This window comes from Ceratotherium simum, chromosome 16, assembly GCF_057802395.1.
Source record: "Ceratotherium simum simum isolate JZ-2026a chromosome 16, ASM5780239v1, whole genome shotgun sequence".
In the NCBI taxonomy this organism is placed as follows: Eukaryota; Metazoa; Chordata; class Mammalia; order Perissodactyla; family Rhinocerotidae; genus Ceratotherium; species Ceratotherium simum.
Window position 1 is genome coordinate 20,954,182 of NC_141915.1, and position 16,157 is coordinate 20,970,338.

At 37.9% G+C, this 16,157-nt stretch overlaps 1 protein-coding gene across 2 annotated transcripts in view; it reads left to right on the plus strand.

The window, feature by feature from the left end:
- Positions 1-806: 806 nt before the first annotated feature.
- Positions 807-16,157, plus strand: part of SUZ12 (SUZ12 polycomb repressive complex 2 subunit) — a 40,888-nt gene continuing 25,537 nt past the window's right edge. Inside the window, exons 1-4 of one of the 2 annotated variants that reach the window (XM_004441906.3) lie at positions 807-1,284; positions 4,104-4,150; positions 4,238-4,302; positions 8,410-8,478. In XM_004441906.3, the coding sequence (XP_004441963.1) occupies positions 1,011-1,284; positions 4,104-4,150; positions 4,238-4,302; positions 8,410-8,478 (455 nt within the window). In that variant the 5' untranslated portion in view covers positions 807-1,010. The remainder of the gene's footprint in view (positions 1,285-4,103; positions 4,151-4,237; positions 4,303-8,409; positions 8,479-16,157) is intronic. The other variant, XM_014796385.2, reaches the window with a different exon arrangement.

Below are 16,157 nucleotides of genomic sequence, written 5' to 3' on the forward strand. Positions count from 1 at the left end.
GGGTCGGGGGGGGGCGCGATCAAATATCTAGGTTTTGATTCCAACACGTTGGGAAGCCGCCTCTCTCAATAACGATCTTGAAGCCTCACAGCACCTACAAAAATAGTTTTCCTCCTTCTATAGGACGTTCCTGTCACATATAAATCGGTCCCTTTGGTGGAGGCCAGTCGTGTCCGAGAGCAGCAGCCGCAACCCCTCGCCTGCCCCCGGGGCCTCTCAAGGGCTTTGCTGGGTGGGATTCGGCCATGGGCGGCTTGAGGCACGTGGTGACGAGGGGACCGGGGACGCGATCCCCGCCTCGGGAGCCCCTCATACAAGAAGCGACCCGACCAACCCCCGGACAGGCCCCTTCCTGTGAAGTTAGAGACTCGATGATCGGTAATGGATTTCAGTTCATTTAACAGGCCCCTCGCCCCCAGTTCCTCAGAGGCCCGCCTCTCTTCAGGAGTCCTGTACCCCCCTGGGGGCGGTGACTGACGACGCTCAGAGGGCGAGAAACGGCTCCCTAAGCCGCTCGCCGGGTCCCTCTCTCCCCACAATGCACCGGGGCCAGCAGGAAGGCCGCTCCGACCCCTAATTTTCCCGCGAATTCAGTTCAAAGAGGCGGCCGGGCCCGCGATCGGCAGCGCGCACGGGCCAACCAAGCCGCGCCTCCGCGAGAAGCGCCTCCGCGTGACTGACGGGGGACTCCGCGGGCCAACGGGCTGGGCGGCCGGGCGGCGCGCGCTCCCGCCGGCCAATCAGAGCGCCGGGCGGGGGAAGTGGGCGGAGCGAGGCCAGGCTAGGGTGAGCGGCCTCCGGAGCGGAGCGGGGCTCTCAGGAGGAGACACTTTTTTTTTCCTCCCTCCTTCCCTCCTCTCCTCCTCCCTTCCCTTCCCCTCTCCTCCCCTCTCTCCTCCTTCCCCCCTCGGTCCGCCGGAGCCTGCTGGGGCGAGCGGTTGGTATTGCAGGCGCTTACTCTCCGGGGCCGCCCGGCGGGTAGCTGGCGGGGGGAGGAGGCAGGAACCGCGATGGCGCCTCAGAAGCACGGCGGTGGGGGAGGGGGCGGCTCGGGGCCCAGCGCGGGGTCCGGGGGAGGCGGCTTCGGGGGTTCGGCGGCGGTGGCGGCGGCGACGGCGTCGGGCGGCAAATCCGGCGGCGGGGGCTGTGGAGGCGGCGGCAGTTACTCGGCCTCCTCCTCCTCCTCCGCGGCGGCAGCGGCGGGGGCAGCGGTGTTACCGGTGAAGAAGCCGAAAATGGAGCACGTCCAGGCTGACCACGAGCTTTTCCTCCAGGCCTTTGAGAGTGAGTGTGTCTGAGGCTCTGAGGGCAGGAACCCCCACTCTTCCAGCATCGGGGGGCCGGGACACTCGTGCGGGGCCCCCCTTCCTCATCGGGAGTCGACTTGGTTTGGGAGTGGAGGGAGAAATGGAGGGGGCTGTCCCCGTTCAGGGGTTACGGCTCGAGGGGGCCCGAAGTCCAGGGCCCTTGGGGGAGGTGGAATCGGGGGTCCAGGTGAGGTTCTTGACCCCCCGACGGTTCACCCGGGAGGCTAGGCAGTGGGGCCCCACGTTAAGAGCAGGCGTCTTTTAGATGAGGGTACGGTCGGACTGGAGATGTGTGCAGTTAGAGCCGCAGTCAGATCCGAGACGAGTTCTTGCTTTCTTTCATGCCTTTCGGATTCTACAAGTACAAGGGTTTCGGTTGTAGGTTTTGAGGAGAAAAATTAAACCAGCGAAGAGATGAGTGCGGTAAAATGGACCGAATTGTCATTAGTCTGAAATGCCTTCGCACCAACTCGGTGCTGCATGTTAACATGGCACCTTTGGATGCTTTAAACCTTTCAGGTCTATCCACCCATTTCATGGATACATAAACAGAGACACGAGGAGTTTAAGCATCTCCCTTCTCTTGAGACGATCTCGGGATTCTGCCCGATCTCGGGATTCTGCCCTTGTACTTTTCTTAATTCCGGAACGTTTTCTTATGTCAATTTCTGTTTTTAAGGTCTGTTTCCAGGGCGAACTACGACTTAATTTGGAAAGGGGGGCAAGGTGTCTGGAAACAAACAATAGAATTTATAAAAAACATCATGACTATGAATAATCTCAACTGTTCTTTAATTAATGTTATATCCTGATTGTTTTCCTTTTTGCTTTTCTGTGGATGTTATAATTTGGATGATCTCTAATAGCTAAATATCTTACAGAAACTTGAATAAACTCGGTTCTCCTGCCGAATGTCGTTATTTACAGTTTTACCATAGCATATGTTAAGGGCATGGCATCAGCTGTGCCTGGAAAGACGTATTACATTGTTTAATACCCTCCTTTCATTCTCTCTCATTAGTGCTTCATGAAATTCTCATTGGAATTGAATATAAGGAATTTCAGTTTTCATTGAAACGAATATTGAACCTGCTTGAGAAAGATTCACATTATTCTTACTTTTGCTTAATATACTTTGAAAAATCTAGAGAGGCTTTAAATTGGAGATATGGTGGAGAACTGAAGCAGAGTGATGACAATAAACATACACGTTTGTACATCTCATCTCCTTTTGGTTTATTTGAAACTAAAACTAAACTAACCGAAGATTAAGTGGAAATTTTAAAAATTCTTTCTAAATGTTATGAGAAGACAAATCCTCCAAGAAAGTTGTAGCTGTTTTGCTTTCTAATGAGTCTACCTTGGAGAAGTGAACTGTCAGTGAGAGCTAGATTTGGTCACAAAACAATTTGATTGTTTTCTAATATCTTAGTTTCTGCGAAGTTTAAATGCTTTGATGTGTTTACTAATATAGTTAGTCATATTTAGTTTATTTTGATACTGTTTTGTTTAAAGAAGCATGATACTAATAGGTCATTAATGTAATTGGCACTATGGTATTCGCATATAAAATATTTTCTATCTATAACCTAAGTCCTTTATAACAAATTTTAACTAAACTCAGCATAGAAAGACTTTGTTGATTACTTTAAAAATTTGTGTTGAGGTAGTATTTACATATTGAGGTAATATTTACTTTGAACAAAATATGTAAAAACTTGAACTAGAAGTATTCACTGAAAATTTTAGCTACAATTCGTGTCTCAGGTTTCTTTCAATATTAACTGACTTCTATATCTGTTTTAGGACAACTAGTAAACGGCTTTATGCCATTTTGGTTGACTACTATACAAATTTTTAAAAAGATCAATTAAAAAGTAAAAATTTCTTGGGGCCGGCCCAGTGGTGTAGCGGTTAAGTTCTCACGCTTTGCTTTGGCCGCCCGGGTTTGCAGGTTCGGATCCCAGGCTCGCAGGTTCGGATCCCAGGCTCGGACCGATGCGCCACTTCTCAAGCCACGTTGCGGTGGCGTCCCACGTAAAGTGGAGGAAGATGGGCACGGATGTTAGCCCAGGGCCAATCTTCCTCAGCAAAGAGAGGAGGACTGGCAACGGACGTTAGCTCAGGGCTCATCTTCCTCACACACACACAAAGTGAAAATTTCTTTTTGTTATTTGGCATCAATAGCTAGTTCTTTTCTGAATCCAACTACCTCATTTCAGCTACTTTTTGGAAGGAGGTGGGTTATAAATAGTTTAAATTAGCTAAATTAAATGAATATAACTACTTCTCTTCAGTTCTGCATACAGACTAGTCTAGAAAGTAGCTACCTTAGAAATGTAAGGCTTAAAAAAAAGATTGTAGAGAACCTTAAATTTAAAATAAATGTAGAGCAGCTAGAAGGGTGTGCAACTGTGACATACATCTATCTACTGGGGCTTTGGGGAAAAAAAAAAGGAGGAGGATTGGCAATAGATGTTAGCTCAGAGCGGGTCTTCCTCAGCAAAAAGAGGAAGATTAGCAAGGATGTTAGCTCAGGGCTGATCTTCCTCACAAAAATAAATAAATAAATAAATAAATAAATGTAGACACATTTTGTGATTATATGCCATAGATTGAATGTCTTTTGATGTTATTGTACATACTAATTTTTTTGATATAAATATTTAGTATAGGATTGCCATAACAGGTGATTGGTTTATATTGGTTATAACACATGCTGGGTTGATATTTTCTTGACAACTTAAGTAATAAGTAAATTTAGGTAATGTTTGGGTTTTGTTTCTTGTTACCTAGAACCCACGCAGATCTATAGATTTCTTCGAACTCGAAATCTTATAGCGGTAAGTAATCAACAAAATGCATCAATATAATTTTTTTCTTAGAATTTCACCTATTTAATTTTAATATTTTTAAAACTTTTTTTATAGCCAATATTTTTGCACAGAACTCTTACTTACATGTCTCATCGAAACTCCAGAACAAACATCAAAAGGTACATTTTATGAATCTTATTTCAAGTTGATCAAACCATGTTAAAGTTTTGTTTTAAAGTACTATTTCTAATTAAAGATTAAATGTGAAAACTGACATGAGAGAGGGACTGGTTAAATAGGTTGCAAGATGATTTTTGTAAATCCCAATTTATTACTAGTTTTTTCCTAATAGAAATGATTTAGTAGTGAGTAAATGAAGTGATTTTACTAACTAATGTTTTTACTCTGTACTACTACTTATTTTTGAGTTTGATAGAAGTTGAGGGTTTAAATATATACTAAAGGGCTCAGGGGAACTATCTTTGATACATAAATTGAAGTTAATTTTTTAATATTTCTTATATATTCTAACAAAGAATTTGCTTCTAAAATGATAGGTTCAGAAAGTCTCATTTTATATCTTTAGTGGTGTTCCTCCTAAAGGGGAGAGACTTTGGAAGTCAGTAGGATGAATGTCCTTAAAAAACAAGAAGTTGTAATCATCTAGTCTTAAAGTAGAGTCTAGAGGTGTTGGACAGAGCTTAATTTTGCTTTGTAACATTTAGTATTTAATCATATAAGATTATGGAATGCTAGTATCTTGTCTTACGTGCAAGTTTATTTATTGAGCATATCAAGTGAACAACTTTAAATTTAAAGGAGAGAACTTCTACTAAGCAATTAGTATTGTTATAGTGTTGACTTAGTAAAACCATTAAGCTATCTCAATAGACTTTGAAACTAAACTCCTTTGGAGACTCCTACTGGTTACTAAGTAAGCATCATGTTTTCTATAGCAAGACGTAGTTTATCTTTGTAGATATATCTAGGTGTATTTTGAAGGATTGAAATGTTAAAACCATTTGTCTTCTGGTAATCTTTCTGAATTGAGAGAGAGAGAGAGACAGTGAGACAGCGCAAGTGAGTGCAGTGCATTTAATAGGTGAAACTTGCCAGGCATCTAAATAACTGGAAGAAGGTGATGTATTAGGGAACAGAATTAAATTTGTCAGCTCTTTACCTGTCTACTGTTATTTGATCTATGCCAGGGTTCAGCAGACTTTTTCTGTAAAGGACCAAATTAGGCTTTGTGGTCCAGGAGGCAGAATCAAGGATATTAGATAGGATATAGGTACTTATACAAAAAGAGAGAAAACAAATGTCCACAAATTTTTTGTTGATGAAATTCAAAATATAATAAATTGAGTACAGTGTTTTGTAATACAGACCTACTAGTGAAAAGTGTGGGATTCTTTTATTTTTATGGGGTGGAGGGAGGTAACATTGAGCTTAATTGGGGTTGAGAGTTAGTGTTCTCTATCATCAAATCAATTGCAAATGTTTATCCGTAAAAACCATTCTTAGCTCATGGGCTGTGCAGAAACAGACAGTAAGCCGGATTTGGCCCGTGGTCCATAGTTTGCTGACCTCTGATTTATTCTATAAAAATAGGAGAATTTGATTAAGTAGTAGTAAATGTCTTCCTTTAGTATTTTTAATACAGAAGATCAGTTGAGTTATCATCTAAGATGTTGCCTGATTTTAATTTGAAAGTGATTAAGTTTTTTCAAAATAAATTTGAGTTATTCCATAAATGGATAAAAAATATATACATTTAAAATCTAAATTCATTTTTGTGTCATGTTTGTTTACTAGATTATTTGACTGTCTCATTGTGGGATACGTTTCTGTTGTCTGCTAATGGGTGGAGGCAATTTTAAAAGCTTGGTAGTAGAAACTAATTTTCTTAATTTATTGCCCTTTAGGTAAAAAGTTATCTTTTGGGGGAGTTTTGAAGCAATTTTGCCAGCCAAGAAACATATAAGTTCCACTTAGTTTATTTCCATACAAAAATGCATTACATTAGGAATCATTTAATTCTTCTGTTATTTACCTGGCCGTATAAGACATTAAGACTAATTTTTTGACAAATTATACCACAACTTATGTCTTCAAATGAGTGTTGTCCTTTTCAAAGTAGTTGGTGACTTTGGAAGGTGGTGAATTTAGCCCAGTGATTGTGGTCTTTGTTCAAAATATTTTTGGAACTCTTTTTACAAAATTGCTTTGAGTACTATCCCTTTGCTCAAAATGTTTTTGCAACTCCTTTTTTTACTATCACAACATAATATCCATTGGTGGAATAAACATATCACTCCCTTTGAAGTCATACACTCAATTGTAATATTAATTCTGATATATTTGTTAAACTTGCCTTGTACTTTAGTCTCACTTCATAGAGGTATTCAAATTCCATAGGCTGACTACACTGACAGTGGAAATACTGGTGAGGAGAAGGGCATCTTTTATTGAATCCATTTTACTAGGTTTCATGTAAGCTGTTTCTGAATTCTCCCAAGAAAATTTCCTGAAATTTCAAAAATATTCTCCTTTTTGATGACCTTTTGATAACTTTTTCCCTTGTTAAATCTGAGCTCAGTGGCAGTACCTTTCTAAAGAACAGAACTACTTGGTATTGGGAGGTAGGGCTACTTTTGTATAGTTGCTTATGTGGTTTATTTTGTTTTTTCCTAAGGAAGGCTGAGTTGCCCTTATGATCTTACCTATTTCAAATGGTTGTTAGTACTCAGTTCTCCTATGCACTTCTCCTATGCACAGCTCCATGATGTTGGAAGAGATGAACCTTGTGACTTACAGTCTAACTTTTCTTCCTACAGACAGGATTTCTTCTTAATCATTACAGAAAGATAAACATATTACTCTTAAAAGTTTCCAGTAGCTTTACAACCCTCCTCAGTAGTACATTTCAGTATTTATACTGAAAGTTATTTATAACTAGCCTGAAAGAATCCTATGTTTTTCTTCTTTCTTCTCTCTAATCTGTGGAGATTGAAGATGTATTGCCATCCTCATAAAGTACTTCTTACTATGCTCTATTGGATGAAACTTTAATATTGAAGTTTTCAGTAACTCTAAAGGTAAAGAGAGAAGCTTTTTTTAAAAAGATCTTTTGTTAATGGAGGCTATTTATTCACCTGAAGTATAGATTGTATCAATTCCACTCTTCTGATCAGTATTTTACTGCAATATATTTGCATTAACATTTCTCTGCTGATAATTTTTATGCTAGTAGTTGAGTATAATCGCTATTTTGAAGAATGAGCATATTAATAATTTCTAGTATCTGGGCTTTACAAAATAATTAATGGGGAATACATTAAGCTTTTCAAGTCTTACATTTGAAGAGAATATTTGAGTATAAAGAGAAATAGTTGTTTCCAATTAGCATATTATTTGTGGGTCTAGATTTTTAACCTCTCTCTCTAGGTTGTAAATAGTACACCACCTTAAGAACTAAGATGAGGCTTGTTTTAGAATCTGTTCATTCTTAAATTGCTTGGGGGTATTATTCTTAAGTTTCTATTTTATGGAAAAATTACTTTTTTCTCTTAAAACTTGTTAAGTTAAAGGCTAATAATTTTATTATGATTTGATGGGTATGTCCCCTAAACTTGAAAATTTTTTCATGATGGTGACAACCATCTCTTTAATATGACATATCATTTAACTTTAACCATTGCTAACAATCTTTGAGGATGTTTAATTAACTTCAGATATGTTTTGTAGAATATCCATTTTTATGTGATAGCGCTAGCACGTATTTGTCAGGTTACTTAATAGAACTATGAATGTTGCAAATATACGTAATTTGCATTTCTTTAGCTCAGTCCAACAGATGCTTGAATACCTACCAAGTATAAGGCACTATGCCAAGCACTATGTGGCTTTCCTTGGAGAGCCATGGGACCTTATAGTCAAGTAAGAGAAAGAGAATATTTATGCACGTTTCACACTTAAGAGACTAAATGTCAAAATAAATATAAAACAAGTGCCATAGGTAAGGAGAAATCACTCTGGTTTGGGAATAATTACAAAAGGTTTCTTGGAAAAGTTAGTGCTTGAGATGGGACTTGAAGGCTTGTCTGCTGTATTATAACATACACTGTCTCAAAAGTATTTATTGTTATGGCTAACCATCCATAATTTATCTTATTAAAAATAGTCAAAATCAGATTTCCAACTTGCCTATTATAGTGACAATAAAGTGTAATCTGTTTGTTTTTCCCAGTTGAGAAGTGATTATTTTGTTTATCTGTTTCTTCCAGGAAAACATTTAAAGTTGATGATATGTTATCAAAAGTAGAGAAAATGAAAGGAGAGCAAGAATCTCATAGGTAAGATAACCTATCAGTTTACATTAAGTGACATATTTGAGGAAAGAGGAAAAATTATAGTGATCATTTCCCTAGTGATCACCTCAATATTGTAAGGAGTTAGAAGGAACCCTAGAAGTCAGTTGGTCCAAACTCATACGCAAATTAGGAATTACTTCTATAGCATCCCTGGCAGAGAATCCTTAAGATTGTCTTAAATACCTCCAATTCTGGGAACTCACTGTTTTCTAAGACAGTTGTACTCATTATTGTTTATCTCTATTACTGGTTTCTTGCATTTTGAATCAAAGTTTCTATAACTTCTACAGTTGGTATTAATTCTACAACCTCATCTAAGGAAGGATAGAGACTTATATTTATGGTGTACTTACTGTATGCTAGGTGCTTTACCGGGTGCTTCATAACATCACATCTCTTCTAAGTAGTCATCTTCAAATCTGAGAGAGGCTCTCTTTTTTTCCATCTTATCCTTTCCCTTTCTTACATCTTTTGGGCAAAATATTCCTAACTTTATTTTATATTTGAAATATGTTCATCACATGATAGTTTCAGAAACTTGACCCTTTGGACAAAATCTACTTTTATGTTTTCAAATGTGATACCCAGAACTAATCCCTAAATGTTCTGAGTAGCCTAATGTCTGCCTAGGCTAGACAGTATGCTTCCATTCCTAGACAGTGTGCTTCCATTAATTCTTTTATATGTAAACTAAAGAAAGTTGGATACTATTCTAAAGAGAAACAGGAACTTGGGTGGTATTTATTTATTCATTGACTACTTTTAGGGAAAAGGCAGAACTAAAAGTACTAGATTTTTTAAAAATAGGGTTGGAAAAATTGCCACCTTGGATTTTTCTTTTTCTCTTATAAAGATTTTATTTATTCATTTTTTTCCCCCCAAAGCCCCAGCAGATAGTTGTATGTCATAGGTTCACATCCTTCTAGTTGCTGTACGTGGGACTCGGCCTCGCGCTGGACGGAGAAGTGGTGCCTTGGGGCGCGCCCGGGATCCGAACCCGGGCCGCCAGCATCAGAGCGCGCGCACTTAACCGCTAAGCCACGGAGCCGGCCCTCTTTTTCTCTTAAAGTTTTAAGTTGTATCTTACCAATTTAGATAGGATATACGCTGACTTAATGATGCTTTTGTGGTTTCTCGTTTTAGTGACCTGGTACAAGATGCTATTTTTGCGGTTGCTGCTTATATTTAAAGTTTGGCTTTTGAGTTAGGTTATTTTGTTACTTGAATTGTAAAATCACATTTATAATTTTATATCTTGAGATCTTGTAGGACTGAAATGTAATTTATATTTTCATATCCAGGCAATCCTGACTTGTAAATAAGCTTTGATATTCCATTCTAGAAGCTGAGATCCCAAATCTTTACCTTAGTCCATCTATTACTGCCCAAGGAGTACCTGACAATATAGGACTGAGAATATTCTCAGTGCATGCACACTCTGTTCTTTGCTTAAATTTTTATTTCAGATCCTTGTCTGGTTTCCTACCCTGGACAGAGTTTTTGGGATTCTCAGGGCCTTTTTTACTTAAAAGTATAAGCTGTAGTCAGATCTGACCTCCCTGTTTCTTTTCTCCTAAATCTATTAATAGTTTGCCCTCCAGGTCTTTGAGGGTTCATGTAAAAAGCAAGAATGAGCCAAGAAGAAGAAAACTTGACCCTTTGCTTCATCTTCCCCATCAAGGTTCTACCTTCATCACTGCTAAACCCTACTACTATCTCATTTTGACATTGGCTTTGATAAATATTACAGAGCTTCCCTTAGAGTGTACGTGTTGTGAGGGAGATAGATTATACTGGTCACTTCTCTGAATAATCACCCCAAAATTTTGTTCCTTTTGACCCAGTGCGTTCAGCAGCTAGGCCAGTACTGTAACAGAAGTGTTGTTACCCAACTCACAGAAACATCAGAGAGTTGCATAGAATTTGCAACTCTCTGCTTGTAATTTTGAAAAACAACTTTTTCAATCTTTGGGGTCCACCTGGGACCAGCGAGTTGGCTATTTCAACCCCCCCAGATCTCTCTTTTTTTTTTTTTTTTTTTTTAACAGACCTAACTCTGTTGAAGCTGACCGTGCTTAATACCCAACAAGGCACTTGAGGCCCAGGAGGTATTGAGTTACTGTACTGGGTGCTTCAGCCTCCTCAGGATCTTTATGAATGTCTCAGTGTTGCTCCCAGAGTCACTAAAATGAATTCGGAAATTGCTTCATTTTAAGTTTACCCCCGAGACCCTATATTATTAAATTACTTCAATGTATTTCTCACTTCAAATTAGGCATAATCCTTTTCTTCTTCTAAACTTATCACTTAGGATCGTAAGAAGTTCCCTAGACACCGGTATGTAATGCTAGCACTATAAAACTTTGCTTCTAAAATCTGTGGTCTAATTCTCTTACAGGAGAACAAAATAAATCTTTGTTGTTCTGTGACATTAATTAGTAGAAGTTAAAATCTTAAATCATCTACAAAAAAGTATCTCTCTCACATCTATAATTTTATTCTGTACCATCTCAGACATAGAAATCTTATTCAGTTTAATTGGATTCTGGATCTGTTCAACAGCTGTAGTCTGGGAGTCTTCCACTGGAAATCAAGTTCATTCAGCACTTGTAAAGTTGTAATGTCTCCACTCCCAAACCCAATGTATTTCATTCTCCAAAGTTCCAGGGGAATATCAAGATACACAAAAATACAATAGTATTACAGCCAGAAAGTTAGAACAATCAAATGCCTGACCTTTTTATGACATTTGTAGTGACTTATAAACCAAACCAAATTCCTAGCATTATCTGTGCAAAATGAAGTTAGTGTTCCAGGATCTTTTATGTGTTTTGTACTCTAGATTTACAGTTATCTTACTAGTCACAGATAACAGCAGAAACTTATTAGTGGAAGGAGCTGAAAGAAAAAAGAAAAACATGGGACATTTCATGGTTTTTATGTCTTTAAGGTGTCAGTCAATTCACAACAATAGACCAGAATTGTCATTTGTAACCTTAAAACTCAATAATGAAGCTTACCATCTATGAAGATTGTTTTTTTCCTTGAAGAATGGCTTCTAAAAACTCCATAGCAACTAGCAAATTTTAGAAATTGATAGTGGTTGTACCTCTAGTCTCCAAGTTCTTTCTGATGTTTCTCCTTGCTTTTTTGGTTTGATTATGTATATTTAAAACATCTTTATTTTCTTTTTAGAATGTCTGATATAATGCTTGATATCCTATCCTCTCCAGCTCTTGTTTCTGGCACTCTAATTTATTGTAGGTTTTGATCAAGCACTATGGCTTATTGGAATAAATCTCTGGTCTTTCTGTAGTTTTCCATCCTAGCAGGATCCCAAGGGTCTCTTGTGCTATTAATCCTACCAGTTTTGGAATTCTCTAGTTGTAAGTCCTGACTTCTGAGAAGTGCATCTCCACTGACTGAAAGGCAGCATGGAAAGATTTCCAAATTGGAGTTGCTTCCAAAAAGTATTTCCTGGGGCCAAATGAAAAGCAAAATGTCTCCTCTCTCTTCTCCTTAATCATCTTCCATTACTGGTCTGCTGTTAATAGCTGGAGAAGTCCCCTGAAAGATACCTGAACTAGAACTTTTACTAGGGATATTTTCAAGCCTGTATTTTTAGTAGGTTGCTAAGGTAAAGTGCCTTTCATCACTTTTTGTTGTTGTTCTTAACAACCTAAGCTTTTGAATTGGTAATGGCCCTTTTCTAAGCGTGTTTTTGTATAATAACAAGGTCTGGATCTATTTTTTTCTGGGATTCCCATTTCCTTAGTGTACCATGTCCCAGACACTATATTAAGTCCTAGGGGATATAATGGTGAGCAAAACAGATGAAGACGCTGCCTTTATGGAGCTTATCGGCATTTAGGGAAAAAAGACATATTTATAATAAATATAATTATAAAACAAGTGCTGAGAAAGAAAAGTATAGGCAAACTATGAGTGTATAGAGCAGGAGGACCAGCTCTTGTTTGAGGTTTTGGATTTGGGAGTACTAGTCAGGGAGGGCTTCCCTGAAGAAATGAGCTGAGATTTAAAACATGAATATAGGAGTAAAATGGGGTGAGAGGGTGAGCAGATAGATAATTCTAGGTAAGGGGAATATTATTCATATGTCACTTGAGGCCAAAGGAGCTGACTAGAGAGAGCAGGGAGAGTGGCATTAGATGAGCAGATGGCTTTGGCCAGATAATGCAGAGCCTTGTAGGCTATTTAAGAATGTTGATCTTTATCCTAAGAAAGCCATACATTATTTTAAATAGATATATGCATTAATGATTGGCACCCCTCTCTTTTGTAGATTTAGCTGCATTTTTAAAACTTCAGGCTGCTTCTTAAGTTGATTGTATGTCTTTTCCACCATTAATAATATTTGATGTCTTCTTCCCCTTTTCTTTCTCTTTTTTTTTACAATCCTGTCTTGACTGTAAGTTTTGAAGTTATTTTCAAATCAGCATCTTTCATGCTTTAGTTCCTTTTTCAGAACCAGGGCCATACATTTCTTTTTACATGCTTACTCCTGAAGGTGCCTTATCACTTGCCACTGAGCATATCTGATTCTTAAAATCTAAGTGTTTAAGAACAAATTTTTTTAATGTTCATCCTTGTATGATCTTTGGGTTTACAAAAATTCCTTGGGCCGGCCCCGTGGCTTAGCGGTTAAGTGTGCGCGCTCAGCTACTGGTGGCCCGGGTTCGGATACCGGGCGCGCACCGACGCACTACTTCTCTGGCCATGCTGAGGCCGCCTCCCACATAACAGCAACTAGAAGGATGTGAACTATGACATACAACTATCTACTGGGGCTTTGGGGGAAAAAAAAAGAGGAGGATTGGCAATAGATGTTAGCTCAGGGCCGGTCTTCCTCAGCAAAAAGAGGAGGATTAGCATGGATGTTAGCTCAGAGCTGATCTTCCTCACAAAAATAAATAAATAAATAAATACAATAATTCCTTTATATTTTGTCTACAATACTTCTGGAAAGTGATTCATTTATGTTTAATTAACTTCCTCCCCTCGTTCAACTTTATCTTCTCCCTACAAGAGTGTTCCCATCCTTGTGTCTGAACCTAAAAAGAGACAGTGGATTTCAGAATAGTGGGCTTGATGTAGTCACCAGTTCCTCAGCTTTATGCATCATAGCATTAAATATATAGGAAAAGTTGAATAACTGACATCTAACAGTTTACATGCCAAATAGTTGATCATCAAACTTGACCTGTTTTGAGGTAATACAGCCATGACCCTAGAAATGAAGCCTTATACCTACCTCTATCAGATTAATGTGTACAAATTAGAGGCACTAATCTTGGTTTCTTACCAGCATAAAAACTTTGGTTTTTCTGTGGGATCTGGCTATTCTTAAAATTTGATTATCCTAGGTGAATTTCATCTCAAAATGTTAGTCCCTTATGAATTTAAATTCACTTAACCTCATTCTGCAGACTGCTTTAGAATTGTCAGATGTTTGTGCTTGTAATCTTGTCCCAAAATTCCAAATTCCCCTTCTAGTTTCCTAATGCCTTATTGCTTGCTTCCTCAGAAGATACAGATAGAGAACACATCAGAAAGATGAACCAAATCTTTATCTGCATCTTAAAGCCAAATAGGCCTGACCAGTTCTACATGTTTCTTTCTTTTCCTTCCTTTCTTCTGATCCAGCTTAACCAATTAAGATGTGGATACGGTAGCCACAAGAGAGGGAAGAGGGTAAATCAAGAAGGGAAATAAAACTGCCCTTTTTCCTTGGATGAAGCCACCTATGGAAGGGATCAACTAGGCCTCATTGTAACATTTTATTCTAGGTATATATCACAGTGTTTAATTTTCGGAGGGGGAAGGAGGAGGGGAGATTGTACATATAGCAGATCACATTCTCAGTTATTTTTTAATTTGGTTAATTGATATTTGAAATTCCTTTTCTCTAAGAAACTATGTTATAATGATGGCTGAATGTGCTTGCTACCTCATTTAACTTACAATGTACCATTTAAAACTGTGTCTCAAACCATCTGTGGTGAAGGACCTTTTTGTTTGTTTTTAATTTCTAATCTTTTATAGATGGATACTTTTATAAATATACTGATCACATGCTTGGATGTTATGGCAATGTTAAATTTCTATAAAGATTTTTAAAGTCTTATTCTCAATTTCTTCCCCTGTTGTAGAATGATAGCAGTTTCCCCAATGACCTTACTTTACAGACCACATTTTGAATAACACTAATTTAAAATATTTTGGGGGTTATATCAATGCAAGATGTTTCTGGCATTTCAAAGTTGGAAGTTAGAATCACATTTCCAATTAAAAACAATGTAAATAATACTGTAAGTATTACAGGTCATGATCCCTGACCTTAAAAATCTTGTTAATCTAGGAGGACATCAGTATCATTATGAAAAGCATTTGTTGAGTGCCTTTCTGTAAGACACTGGGAGGTGCTAGGGACACTGATATAATAAAAAGATTGTCAAAAAAGAATATGTGTGAAAAAATAGTGACAAAAAAGTGGTAAATACAAGTGCTTATAAAGGAAATTAAGCTCTCATCATTAAGCTCTGGAATGGTTGGGGATGGGGTCTTTGTAGAAGAGAGAAAGTACTTTGATGGATGCTTTATTATTTTATACAAGCCTCGCAATCTTGAGAGAAGTCATTTCCTCATTTTATAGATATCAGGTCTCAGCTAATAACTGGAGCCAGAACTCAAACTTGGATTTTTTGTCTCTATTTTATCATTCTATTCTATTTTCCTATATAAGGCTTTAGTGGAAATAAAAAGGAATGGGAGCCATCTTACAGACAGCAGTTAGACAAACGATTTGGCAGTTGAGGACTCATGAGAAAATTTGGAGAAAGAAATAATACTTACAAAATGGTGTTTTAAGAAAATTAATCTGGCCTTAGTATGTAGGTTTAACTGAAGCAACTAAGAATAGGATAGATTGGTTATGACTAGTGGATTATCTTCTAACATGGAAATTATAGAATATTCCTCTATGTCTTTCAATTATGTTTTGGAGTTTTGCTAATTCTGCTTTCTAAGGTGACATTTATGGAACTTTTTATAGGAAAATGCTAGTTATCTTTTAGTATAATGGCATGTAGATTTTGTAGATGGTGGATATACTTTTAAAAATCAACTTTCATTATAATTGACATTCAATAAAATACACCCACCTTAAGTATATAGTTTGAGTTTTGACACATATACAGTTGCATAACCATAACCATAATCAAGATATAGAACATTTCCATCACCTTGAAAAATTCCTTTGGGCCCCTTTACAGTCAATGCTGTTAATGTATTTTTTTTTTTTTTGAGGTATGAATTCTATGCAGTCAAATTCACTCTTTTTGGTGTATAGTTCTGAGTTTTGACAAATGCATATAGACAGGTAACCACCACTACAATCAAGATAAAGAACCCTAAAAATTCCCTCATGCCCCTGTTGTAGTCAACCTTCATCCTCCCCACTCCTCATGTATTTTAAAAAGGTATCTGATTGATGTCAGCAAGTGAGTAATACACGTGAATTACCTGTATTCAAAAATCCTATTGTATATGACTTTTATTTTGTTGATACTTAAGTTACAGTTGTTATTCTTAGTTTTTCCCTCATATTTATGCTTTCTAACTCTGCTTGGACTCTTAGACTT